Below are 13,660 nucleotides of genomic sequence, written 5' to 3'. Positions count from 1 at the left end.
GGTAAAGGTTTGGTCTTGAAGGTGATGAGTAGTTTAAGAGATTGGAAAGCCTTATAAATGTTATTGTTATCAAAATTGAATTGGATAGATTTAGTTAAATTAGCAATAAACAGCCTTTTGTCGGCCCTTATGCGGTGAGTAATGTACCTCCTGTGATGTTTAGCGTATTGGTAATGGGATATATTTATTGTTAGATTTTTAATTATTTGTATAGTCGAAGGGGTGAGCCACTCTCTGCGTTTAATGCGTGGTCTTAAACATGATGTAATACTAACTAATAAATTCAGCTTAATGTTTTTCCAGGTCATATTTGGGTTAATCATGCTATAATGTATTCCTCCATGTTGCTAATTTAGTGACGAACTCTTCCTTCACCTCTAAGTCATTGAGCTGTGCCAAATCTTTTCTGGCTATGAATCTTACACTGGTGAGACAGTTCTGTTTAATGTGATTTGGGAAAATGCTATTGTTGATTCTGAGTTCACAGCCCAGTGGGTAATGGTCTGTAAAAAGTGTAAGGTTTAATTTACTGATTACTCTGATGGCTCTTACCCACTTTAAGATTTTTGTGGAAATTACAAAGTAATCTATCTGTGAGGTAGTGCCAAAGGAAGGACTCTTGTAAGTCATGATGTGATGAATAGGATGATTGAAGAACATATTTCCAATTTTCATGTTGAAGAGTTCACAGATTTCTATTAACCTTTTACCGTTGGGGTTCGTACTTTGTACTAATGCGGCGTTTCCAAGGCAGGAAGAATTATTAGGTTTGCCTACCGAAGCATTGAAATCGCCTGCTAAAATGATACCATCCCGACACGGTAGTTTCTTTAAAATATTTTCCAATTCCATATAAAAGATACTATCATTGTGAGGTGCGTATACGTTAAACAAATGAATTTTTTTGTATCCTAAGTTTAAGGTGAGGCAGCATATTCGACTGGAGATTGGGTTGAAGCTTACGAATTTCATTAATTTATTATGTATTAAAATCGCCACCCCAGCCCATACGTGTTCAGCGTTCGAGCTGCAATATAAGGTATAATCTAAGAGATTCCTTACTTCAGTTACTTTAAGGTGGGTTTCTTGTAAAAGGAGGATATCATAATGTTGATCATTCATGACTTGACTAAGTATAGTTATTTGTCATTCAGGGATCTTATATTTAAAGTGATCACTTTAATACTGTGGTCCTTCATTGAAAATTTTTTTTAAAATTTATTATGATTACCGTGGTGATTCTGTAACAGAGAGAAAGGGAAAAAGAAAAAAGTAATATATATATATATATTCATTTCAATCATGTCATTCTGATGTAAATATAGTTTAAAAAGTTCCATTACTTATTTGTGTGCTACCTACAAGATATATTTCGAGTGATAATCCTTATCGGAGATAAAGAGACCAAACTATATATTCATTTTCATTTTTTTGTGCTACTCATAAGATATATTCTGGATGATATCCTTGGTTTCAAATATTGTAAAAGGGGAGGGCAGGGCCATCCGATCAGGTTATTATCTTATATTATAAGGTATTTAGAAAACATAAGCATTAGAGTGGAATATTGATTTACTTGTTATATGTTATATTTAATAGTATAAAGGGAAAAAGGAAAAAATTTTTTAACCGGATATATTTTGAAGAAATTATATTCAATATGAACTTAATTTTTATTAGAATACACGATATATCAAACCATTTATCAACTAACAGGTAGTATGGGTTTGGGACTTTGCTAGTTTTCAAGGTTAATGAAGCAAGATTAATTATTTTATTTCTATAATTCTTTCCCTTAAATTTAAAAATTGCCTAACTTAGAACATATATTGGGTGATAGACTATCTAATATATGCAACTGGAATTTAAAAGTTTTACCCTTATTAAGAAGTTTGGGATGGAGTTATAGCCAGCTAGGAGTTTTGGCACAACCTGAAACCCCCCTCTATGGTTCCCTACCCCGGTGGAAATCCGTGTGTGGTTCTAACTATGCTGCTATCTAATTATAGTTGAGTGCCATACTACATAACGTATAAGTTACCAGTTAAAGTAAGGTTAATTATGAAATTTATTTAATCTTTTACCTATATCTTACAGAAAGTCCGCCTTTAAGAATAGCAATCACACACTTTAAATGGACAGATGTTAAATTTGGATAGAATTATACTGGCCATAATTTTCGAATGTCTTAGCTCGTCTCAATTCTTTCAAAAAATATGAAGTGTTTTTAGACAAATATTTAAGATTTTCTGAATAGAATTTAGAATTAAAAAAAAGTTAAGACAATCAGACCACAGTATGGTAAACTCTGAATAAGATTTTACGGTCAATCATTGTCAAATATAGTGGGATAAACGTTGTTAGGATATTGAAAACCACCAATTTAAAAATGCATCTAGTTCTAATGAAGTACTATTCATGGAGTTTACTATTTTATCGACAAAATAAATTGAAAGATTGAATGACATATATAGGCCTATTCCTTCTAGAATAAAATAATTATATTATAAATGAAAAATGATAAATGTAGTTAGGATATTAAAAATAACCCATTAGATTCCTTGCATCTAGTTTTAATAAGGTTCCATTTATAGTTATTTTAATATTGCCATCGAGTTATTATATTATTTATACAAAATATATGGCTTCATAAACTGAATATAGTAGCATTTTATTTATATGAGAAACATATACAAAAATGCATTTCAGGCTAGAACACAGATATAAATAGATTACCTATATAGATCTTTTAAGAAAAAGCGCTGATAAATATAATTTATAAGTCTATCCCTTCTAGAATTTAATGATATATAAGATAATTGTAGTTAGAAAATTAGTAATAAACAATTTAGTCAATGTATCTATATCTAATGAAGTTTTATTTATGGAAATAACTATTTATTCGATAAAATAAATTCTTAAAATGAATGATATATAAAGGCCTATCCCTTTGAGAATTAAATAATACATAAGAAAACATTTAAAGGAACAAATACAATATATGTTCAGATATAGCTTAAACGATAAATTGAGTTGAAAATAATGAAAATACACTTCTCTTCAGTGAATAATAATGATAACTAAGTAAAACAAATTCAAAAGAAATTAAATTAGATAGTGAACTAACAGCAATAATATGTTTATAATAATGATATACCGATAAATAGAAATAAATAAATGACAAGAATGATGATGAGAATGATCAGAGTTGTTAAAGGATCGAATCAAAAGATCGCCGATCCTGCATTCGATCCTAAATTTGTCAATTTTCTCGGATTTAGAATCCTGACCTTAAATTGAGGATCGTGGTCGAGATTATTTTTTAAATATTCGATCCCGATCCTTTTAATATCTATCTACATCATATTTTATCAACCACCTTTCTACCGGATTTTATATTTCAACAATTTCCCAAATTTTTTATAAGAACAAGTTATATTTATTTATTAATTTAATTATAATATAATATAAATTCTAGGTTTTAATAATGTCCTCCATTATAGATTTAGAAGATGATATATCTACTCAATGCTACGGCCTTGTGGGCATTTTTTATAGCGGCCATATTTATATGGAGGCTCCGCCCCCATGCCCCCATACCCCCATTTACGGGTCTTCGGCCCGCTTTTGCTCGGTCTTCGACCGGGTTCCCTTAAATGGCTTCTTTGATATACATGATTTATATTATTTCCTATTTTTTGAAAATAAGTTCAAACGATTTAAATTTTTAGTAAAAAAAAGAATAGTATATTATACGATAATCATATATTTTATTTTTAAAAAATGCACATCTAAAATCATATTCATTACCTATATAAAATAATATTCATTGAAAATATATATTTTATATTAGATTTACAACGATATTGCAAAAATCATACATCACATGTTAAATATAAAAAAAATGCATACTCAATATATTAAATCAATTAATTATAAATATAAAATTATTGTAGTTATACAATATTACAGAGAATAAAATTGCTGCACTTTTATAAAATCAGCACCGATCATATTGTAAATAATATTAATAAGATTCTAATAAAAGAATTAGGAAAATATATAATTTTTACGTTAATAAATCTCTCATTTTGTTTTTCGCCTAATATTCATTAAACTTATCTCTGAGGCAGCATTTGAATGTAGAATTAAAAATATATCATTACATATTTTTAGGCTTATATTTACATTTTATTTAATGCTTTCCAAATATTCTAACTTGATCGTATCATTCAAAATGATATTTATATCTATAATTACCATAATAGTTTGATAATCCTGAGTAATTTCTTTATATGCTTCAACTTGTGTATCAGAATAGTGACATAGACAGGATTTATACATCTTAATATTATCGCCGTTAAATTTGACGGCTGAATAGTTCTACTAACTAATTGCAAATTATATCAATATTTCTTGCTTTATTAGTACCAATTGAGTACTTAAACGATTATAGTAGCCAGTAAAAGGAAAAAAATTATTAGTAACAAAATTTTGGCAAATCTATGATTTAAGCAACTGAAAATCTATTCCGAAAATTTTATCGATGTTCCGTATTAACTATAATTTAATTTGTTTAATAGACAGTATAAAAAAAGTTTATTAGCAAAATAAGAAAAATTGCCAAATTTGGCATTATTCATTATAGAATGGAAAATAGCTGGTTTGTTTGCGCTAATATTTATTAATTCTTCCGTCATTTTTTTCACACACTAAAAGGGAACCGTACTATAAGACAAATAAAATTTATATCACGCATTAAAGCGTAAAATCAACCAAATTCCTGGAAGCATTAAATCTGGAACTTAAATCAAAAATTGGTTAAAATTTATTACATTGATTCTTCAATTAGTTTGGTAGATAGTTTAAAGAAAAATGCATTACTGACAAAATAAGATAAAATTGCCAAGATTAGCAACATGCAAAACAAGCAAATATTTTTGGGTGAGCTCATACCATATTAAATGTCAGATTAGTACTTACAATTCCATCAATCAGTTTTTCCAGTCAATAAACAAATACTAGTTTTAATAAGCGAAATAATAGCACACCTTTAGGTATGAAAAGTTATTAGCATTTCAAAAATTTGTATTAAATTTAAGATTGAACAAAGAATCTAAAGAATGCAATTATAATAAAAAAATTAAATGAAATATCTAAAAAAAATATTACCAACATTATTTATAAAATCAACTTTTTTCCTGATTTCAAAATATGAGGATTTAAAAATAAAAGGCTAACTCGATATTTTAGCCAAAAGAAAATTAAGCATGGAAACATTTCCGACAGATGACATAATTTGAGGCAACTTTGTAAAATGTTATATCAAAATGAGATGGATTGGTTATGGTAAAATTAAAAAAAATTTAGGATAGCTATTTTTTTTCTTTAAGCTGTTTAATAAAGTAATGTTAAGTGCGCCTAACCTCTCCGAGAAGCGTTACGTTTTACAATTATAATTTGTAAAAAAAATTGTGAAAATGGATTATAAAATAAAATGATGGTATTGTTTATTCCTAGATTTGTAAGATTTTTTTACGTTCTTTTTTAAATAAGAATTTTCTGAGATAATTTTATTTAGAATATGGAAGGAGTTTTATCAATTTAAAAGAAAATTGTCATTAATCATATTTCCCAGTGAGGGAGGTTTAGCCCTTTCCCTTTGTCTACACCCCTGGTCAGAACACTTATTTAAAAACTATATTAAAAACTGTAATATCCAAGCATAATGGTCATTCTTACCATATTCTCCATAATTAATAATAAATCGTTTATAATTACATTAGCATCTTAATTATTTCATCTAAAACCGCATACAATTAAAATAAAGCCTAGATAGGCTTATGCTAATTAATATTCGAAGAATGATTTTAAAATTATTGGTTAGAAAAAATAACTCAAAATGCCTATAAGTTCTTACATACATTTCTTACATAAATTTTCTTAAATTTAGTTTTAATAAAAAAATTTAGATTTATCATTATTCAGCGAGATTTTTTAATTTTTAATGCCACTCTTCGCAGGAGAGATTTATTTTGGGAGATTGCTCATTATTTAATATTTCCGTAGTAAAAAAAATAAAAATAATTTAAAAAAAAATATAAACAAAAATAATGATATATTTAAGTTTTATTTTTATTATTCATAAAGCCACCCAAGCTCAATTACATTGTTATCAAATCAAATGAGAATATAATATATTTTAAAAAGTTAACCAAATGCCCATACTTAAATAATTATGAACCTTTAACCACACGGCCTTTTATTATGGCCGTGACTGCTACTAACGCCCGTGATATTTAGTGAAAAAACTAAATATCAGACCTGAGATATTTAGTGAAAATACTAAGTATCATACCCTCGTTTATTAAATCCCAAAAATGATATACCGCTATATTTAAAAGATGTGTTTAATTCTTCCATTTTTTATAATAATTTTTATTTACTTGAGAAAAACACTAAGGTAATATTTTATATTAATAATCTAAATATTTTTATTAATGTCTTAAGGAGTAACAATGAAGAGGATAAACTAAGCCATATTTTTAAATATTTATATCATTCAAAATAATTTTAGCTGAATTCTGCAAATGAAAAATAATCCAGCTAAATTTTTAAAATCCAAGAAGACCTACTTATTAACAAGAAGTCGTCCTACTTACCTAAGTTTATAAAATTGAAAGAGTTAAATATGCACAACAAAATCTCCTATAGCAAACGATTCAAATTGAAAAACTAAAAAAATATGAATATGGGTTTATAAATGCAATAAATATATTTTGATTATGCTCATTGATTGTAATCATATTTAATATGAAAAATATAAATAAAAAGGTTATAAAAATACATTTACTAGTTTTATACTGTACAATTTTTTGATGTATTTTGACATAAAATTTATTTTTAGTTTTATCATCTGAAAATTAAAAAATAATTTGAACCCAAGTTTTTTTTTAAAACACCCTAATATTTAATCAAAGAATATTTATTTATTAAATTTTAATTGCCATATACTAATCTCAAAGACTCTAGTTTTTTTTAATAAATAAGAATTAAAAACAATTTTTTAATTTATCTGGTTTCTTACATTTTAAGCCTCCACTGCATTTTTTGTTCAAATTAGATATTTACATTTAATAAATATGACCAATAGTCAAAACTGATAATTAACCTTCTAAAATTTAATAATATATTATTCTAACTGATAAGAAAATTTTTCTTTACTTTTCATAAAATAATTTAAAAAGATAGATACAAAAATAACTTAATCCTTTATAGCATGGAGGGGGGGGGGAGGCTATACATACTCCAATTGTATAAAAAATGTTATTACCTATTTTTTGCATGGATCTTTTAGCTTAATATTTGTAGGTAAAGTATATATCTGCAAAATAATTTTTAATTTTGTTTGATTATTCAGCACCTATAATGGTTATTTGGAACTTGGGAGGGATTACATAGACCCCACCTAATCATGCCGATTATATGGGATTTTTACATGATTTGAAGAGTTAAACATTAATATTTTTAAATAAACTGTTATTGAAATGAATTGATAATATATTATTTACATGATAAAAATAGGCTACAACAAATATACCTTTATGCACAAATACAATTAGTTGACTAGATACTACTTTTTATTAAAATATAAAAAATTCCTCAGATATATATATTTATAAATGAATTGATAATATGTTATTTACAGGATAAAACTACACTATAATGATAATTTATATTTTTATTTCTTATATAGATACAACCAATAAATTTATTTATTTCAGGAATAATAAATAATGGATGAAATAAAAGCCATTTGTCATTTAAAAAAATGAAGATGTTTGTTTGAAGCAATGTAGCCGCACAGGTAATCTCAATATCTGTGGCCCATGTGCCATTGCAACCCATTTTGTTTTTCACAATGTAATCCATTGTGTTATCCCCTATGAATCCTAAAATTTATCTAACTCGCGTATGATACTGATATCAATTGTGGCTAATCTATTTAATTTTTGCTTGCTAAACAAGTACACCTGTATTTCAGAATATGATTTTAAGAAACTCGCTTTTACATCTTGTTTAAGGGTGTGGCTTAGTTTGATATTAGCTGTAGATTGTTTGAAATATTGCACTATTTTTTTACACCATTTATATTTAGGCTATTTAACAATTGTCAAAAATATAATGCATAATATTATTTAGTATATGGCATATACATGCTAGTGTTTCGTCATCTTTGAATGCACTTATAAGATTCCGTTATCACTCACAACTATACATTTATTTAAGTAATTTTCTTCTGTATATTCTCCTAAAATTGACTTCACTTTTAATTTTGACGTTTTTTTCATCCATTGCCCTTGTGGCCAAAACAAATGTTTTTAATTTAAAATCCTTAATGATAATATGTCCTGTAATGGTTAAAAAACTTAGATTTTTAAAGTCATCCGTCAAATATCAGTGATTATGGACAAGTAATTATTATTGATCATGCTTTTAATCTTAAATTTTATTTTATGGTATATTTTTGGACCTATAGTATTCATGAGAGTTTTCCGGTTCACAACTTTTATATTTTGTTATCCATATGTAACACCAACATTTATCTCTTGGCCTAGCTTTAAAATCCTTCACTTTCTGTTGCATTTAAAGATCGAAGATCTTTACAAAAAAATATAACTGACTTTTTGTAAAAAGTTTAAGCAAAATTTAACATAAGTCTCGCGATAAAAAACACCTATACATAAAATAAATAGAACTAACAAAATGATACCGGATGTTGTTTATAAAATGCGGAAGGTTTTTAGTTTTTATAAATTATTCTTTTTTAAAAAAGAACTAAATTAAATAAGAAAATATATAATATAATTAAAAAATCGCAAATTTATAAATAAAAAATTGCAAATTTATATTTATAAAAAAACAATTTTAAAAATTAAAATTTCCGTGATTCACGGTAAATTTATGTTCACGCCCGATCACGCCCGGGGAAAATTTTGGGAAGGCCCGTCACGCCCAGTCACGCCTTGGAATTTAAAATTTATTCACGACACGATGGGTCACGCGTAATTTTACGGCCCACGCCCACCTCTAATCTTATTACATACTATAAAGCTAATTGGATTGTTAAAATTCTTGGTAATGGAGATAGACAAGCACCAAGGTTTCCAATTCCTTTTGGAATCAATATGCTGCTACATTGGAGAGAATCCCAAAAACAAATAATGCAGTTGAAGGTAATTTTTAAAAAAAAATTTATATCTTTTGATTATTATTACACAGTCATTTTTTATAGTTTACTTTGCAATTATTTTTTAAAGGTTGGCGCAGAGAATTCTCATCTCTGCTATCATCGCACGATCCCTCTATTTGGAAATTTTTAGATGCTATACGCTTAGAACAATCGTTAACTCAAGCAAAAATTGAACAATATATTTCTGGTACGCAACCCCCGAGATCAAGAAAGGTGTATCGGAATACATCTAAAAATATTATATTGATTGTATCTGACTATGTTTAAGGGGTATCGCATATAATTTTAATTTACAAACATATTAATGATATCTATTTTTTAAAATGTTCTTTTAAACATATTTTTGGCATGTTTTATATAGTATATTTATATTTTTTATAGTCATTTTATAAAAAAATAAAAAAATTGTGCGTTAATTCGTTTTTGATTATTTTATAATAGAAAAAATTAGCCTAAACATATTTTTTAAAATGATGAATAGAATTATTTTAAGGATTTTTAATAAATCCAAAAAATGAGTAAGTTTTAATTTAAATTTTTTTTGGATCACAATTAATGTTATTAAAAGGCCGATCTGGGTCTATTTTTAAAAACTGTCGATTAAGATTTTAGCCACCTTATAATATGGTAAATTGGTCCACCAAAGAAATCGGTATAAATATTGGGTGTTTATTTTTTTGATATTATTAAATTTTTTTTTGATATTACACATATAGTAAATAAAATTGCGATCTTTGTAAAAAAAATACAAAGAAATAATTAATAGGACTAACATTCAAAATGAATTCTATTTAATCATCTTTTTTTAATACTAATAAATTTATAATAAATTGCAGCTGTATTAGATACACGCCGAATTGTCGCCGCGCCGAATTGTAGCCGCGCTGAATTGACGCCGCGCCGAATTTTATGCTCCGAATTGTTGTGATACCATAACAATCATTTAAACTATCAAGATATTACGAAACTAGTAAATTAATATTATATAAACAGAAAGAAATAATCCTAAGGAAAATATAAAGTTAGTATAATGTAAAATAAATAAAATCAGTCAGAATATATTAACAAGCGCTCTACTTTTTTAGATACACTTTTAAAAGTAGGGTTAAATAACTCTGATTATTTCTTGCTAGAAAAGTTACTGTGTATCCTTTATATTGATTATATCTTATTGTATTATAATTAAATATTATAATCATGTTCTTTATTTATTTTGTTAATCATGTTCTTTATTTATTTTGTTAATCATGTTCTTTATTTATTTTGTTAATCATGTTCTTTATTTATTTTGTTTTTAAGCTACTTTTAATTATAAATGAATCATTATGTTATAAATAGACAAATTATGTAATATAATTTCAATGTAGTCCAAAATGTTAAAATTAGTTTTGAAAAAACGGTAGTATCTAGGGTATCAAAAAACATAAAATAGAGCATAATAAATGTAATTTTTAGTTTACAACAAAATTTGATAGATCATATTTAAATAATAGTAATATAAAAAAATCTGCAACATTTTTTTCAAATATTTTATAGTAAATATTTTTAAATGGTAAAAAAAAAATTAATCCTCCTCTTCTGCCTCCGTTCCTAACCTTGACAGTATATCTATTAGGAAATTTTCTTTACCTTGTCTATACATCAATTCCATATCAAAACTTTCTACCCATCACTGCACCGTTAAATATAATAATTAATATGAACATTTTTGAAAATATTTAGGTAACTATATTATAACTACTATGAAATAAATCGATTTGAATTTTAGTAAGTAGTTACATTTTAAAGATAACTATGCCATGTAACCAGTTACTTTGTGACAAAAGTAACTATTTAATATAACTATTAATTTTGAAAAGCTAACAACAGTATTAAGTATTAGCACAAACTAAGTAATTCAAAATTTTCCATTCTCGCATGATGCCAATTTCGCCCTTTTTTCTTATTTTGCTAATAATCTTTTTTATACTATATACCAAACGGATTGAAATAATTTATTAATTAAACTATTGATAAAATTTTCAGAAGAAATACCGAATAAAGTGGATTCTTAATCTTTAAGACAACCAAAGTTTTGTTGCTAACATTATTCTAGCATTCATAAGCATTAATAAATCATAAAATATTAGAATAGAATTAATGCTTTCAATTGTTCGGCTAACTTCACGGAGATGATAAAAAAAGATACTACATATTTTAAAAAAGCAAATTAAGATGATCACGAAAAAATAAGTAATATTGAAAACAAAATTACCTAATCAGGGTTGGGGTTTGAGGACAAAGCTTTCAATTTTTTTTATTAACCCTCCTCCCATCCCTTTAGGTAAATCCTTGCTATGCCCCACATAGCCTTGGTGTGGTTGGTAATTCATTTATAATTAAATTAAATCGATTTCATCTATAGTTGTTAATAAAATCTTTATCATAATCTTTTGATTTGATCTGAAAACTTGGCTAAAATTAATATTAATATTTATTAAAACCTAATTATGATAAAATAATTTATTTTAATTTTGGATAATTAATTCAACTCAAAAATAATAAAATTTAATTCGTTTTATTGAGAACCTGGTGCCATTATAGAGAGACTAATAGTAATTAATCAGCAGTAATAACGTCAATTTCCTCAAGTTGACTTTATAACATAATTTTATACTATATATAGGTTCTTATTTATTTTTAAAGTACTCGTTACTCATAAAAAAAACGTTAATTTCCAAGTTTTATTATATCAAGTAAAAAAATCTTTGGTTCTTTCTCGTAAATAATTTTTCTTCAGTAATTATGTTCTATAATCAAATATAAATCTGTCATTTATCTCATTATTTATGTTTTATACTTTTTTCATATTTCATCGCTTAAAATACACTGTGGCCATTTTTATGATTTTGCAAATCATAAAAACCTTGAAAAATATATCTAATAAAAATTTAGACTATAATCAATTTTTAAACATTAAATTTTGCTTGCTCATACTTTTAAGATATAAAATTAATAGCTGTTAGGGGTAAATAGTTTCGAGTACAAGTATGAGTTAAAATTAGTGTTATAAAACGGCTCATTTTGAGCCGATTTTTAAAAACGGCTAACTCATTATTTATCCAGAAATATATTATGCAAACCTTAAGATTTTGCTCATAGGTGGCACAAAGATTTGAACATTAATTAACCAAATCTTGAGGGTTGAAAAATATTTTTCTGGCTAAAATATTAAAACAACACTAGTTAAAATAGGTAGAAAATTATTACTCAAACCAAAATTTTAATAAAATTAAGATCCATCATTCATTTATCAAATATTAAATATAGAGTGTTTTCTAGGTTGCTTTATATAAAATTTCATAATTCTATTTTATATAATTCATGGAAATTTAAAAAATCATGAATGATAAAATGTTTCTAAAAATAATTGATAGCAACTCATTTGCATTATATAAAGCGGTGTATATTGATGGATGGCGAGCTCAATATTTAAAAAAATATATGAATCTGATTATTGTTTTCATTTAAAAATTTAAATCATTACATTTATATGTAAATTTATAAGAATTTAACATTTGAAATTTATTGTTCAATGCACACTCTAATTCACAAATAACAGCGATTAAAAAAGGTTCATTTTTTCTTTTTTTTGCTCTTTTTGTCATCAGGAATAGGCGTGGCACCGGAATCTTCGGCACTCGTTTCGCCAGATGTAAGCATGCCATCTTTCTTCTTTTTATCTTTCTTACCTGTTTTGTCCTTTGAATCCCTTTTCCCACCTTTTTTATCCTTATCTTTATCGCCGGCTATGGTTAAACTCTCCTTTTTATCAACAGTTTTCTTTTTTTCTAGAATTCAATAAATATAATTTTTTAAAAAATTTTTTAGGTTGTTTATTATAATCTTTTTATTAGTAAATGACTGATTAACCCTTCAGTACTCTCGTCAAAAAAATAACATAACCATTCTGGTGGGTCTAATCAACCGTAAATTATTATTAATTTTAATTTATTATGCTTAGATAAAATATGTTGATAATTATAACTTATTTCAAAATTTTATAAAAACTGTGAATTATTATAAATATTAGGTACCAAATAATTTTAGTCCATAATAACATAGATATTTCATAAATTAAATGTTTGTTCATAAGAATAAAATGGAAATTTAAAATAAATAATTCCCTGATATTAATTAGGGTTAAAAAAGAATTACTTAAGCTGTGAAGTTTGACAGATCCAAGTCCCTCATAAATGGCTAATAAAATTACTGAACCATAATTAAAGGTATATTTCATATATATTCTAAAGTAAATTATGAAGCTACTAGATTTGAAATAAATAACGAAAGTACTATCGCGAAGACATTGTTGCAAATGCACGATCGCAATAGAATTCATATTTGACAAATGGCTATATAATTAAT

At 26.0% G+C, this 13,660-nt stretch overlaps 1 protein-coding gene across 1 annotated transcript; it reads right to left on the bottom strand.

Annotated features, from left to right (window-relative positions):
• Nucleotides 1-324: 324 nt before the first annotated feature.
• LOC135926839 (craniofacial development protein 2-like) lies at nucleotides 325-1,122 on the bottom strand. Its single transcript, XM_065462770.1, has one exon. The coding sequence runs from the start codon at nucleotides 1,120-1,122 to the stop codon at nucleotides 325-327; it is 798 nt and encodes a 265-aa protein (XP_065318842.1).
• Nucleotides 1,123-13,660: the final 12,538 nt, after the last annotated feature.

This window comes from Gordionus sp. m RMFG-2023, chromosome 3 (assembly GCF_954871325.1).
Source record: "Gordionus sp. m RMFG-2023 chromosome 3, tfGorSpeb1-WG-v2, whole genome shotgun sequence".
Classification (NCBI taxonomy): domain Eukaryota; kingdom Metazoa; phylum Nematomorpha; class Gordioida; order Chordodea; family Parachordodidae; genus Gordionus; species Gordionus sp. m RMFG-2023.
The sequence above is the reverse complement of the archived record's forward strand: the minus strand, read 5'-3'. Positions and strand labels throughout refer to the sequence as shown.

What these genes read in the sequence shown, in the direction of transcription:
- LOC135926839 (XM_065462770.1), bottom strand. Translation starts at nt 1,122, where the DNA reads ATGAATGATCAACATTATGATATCCTCCTTTTACAAGAAACCCACCTT.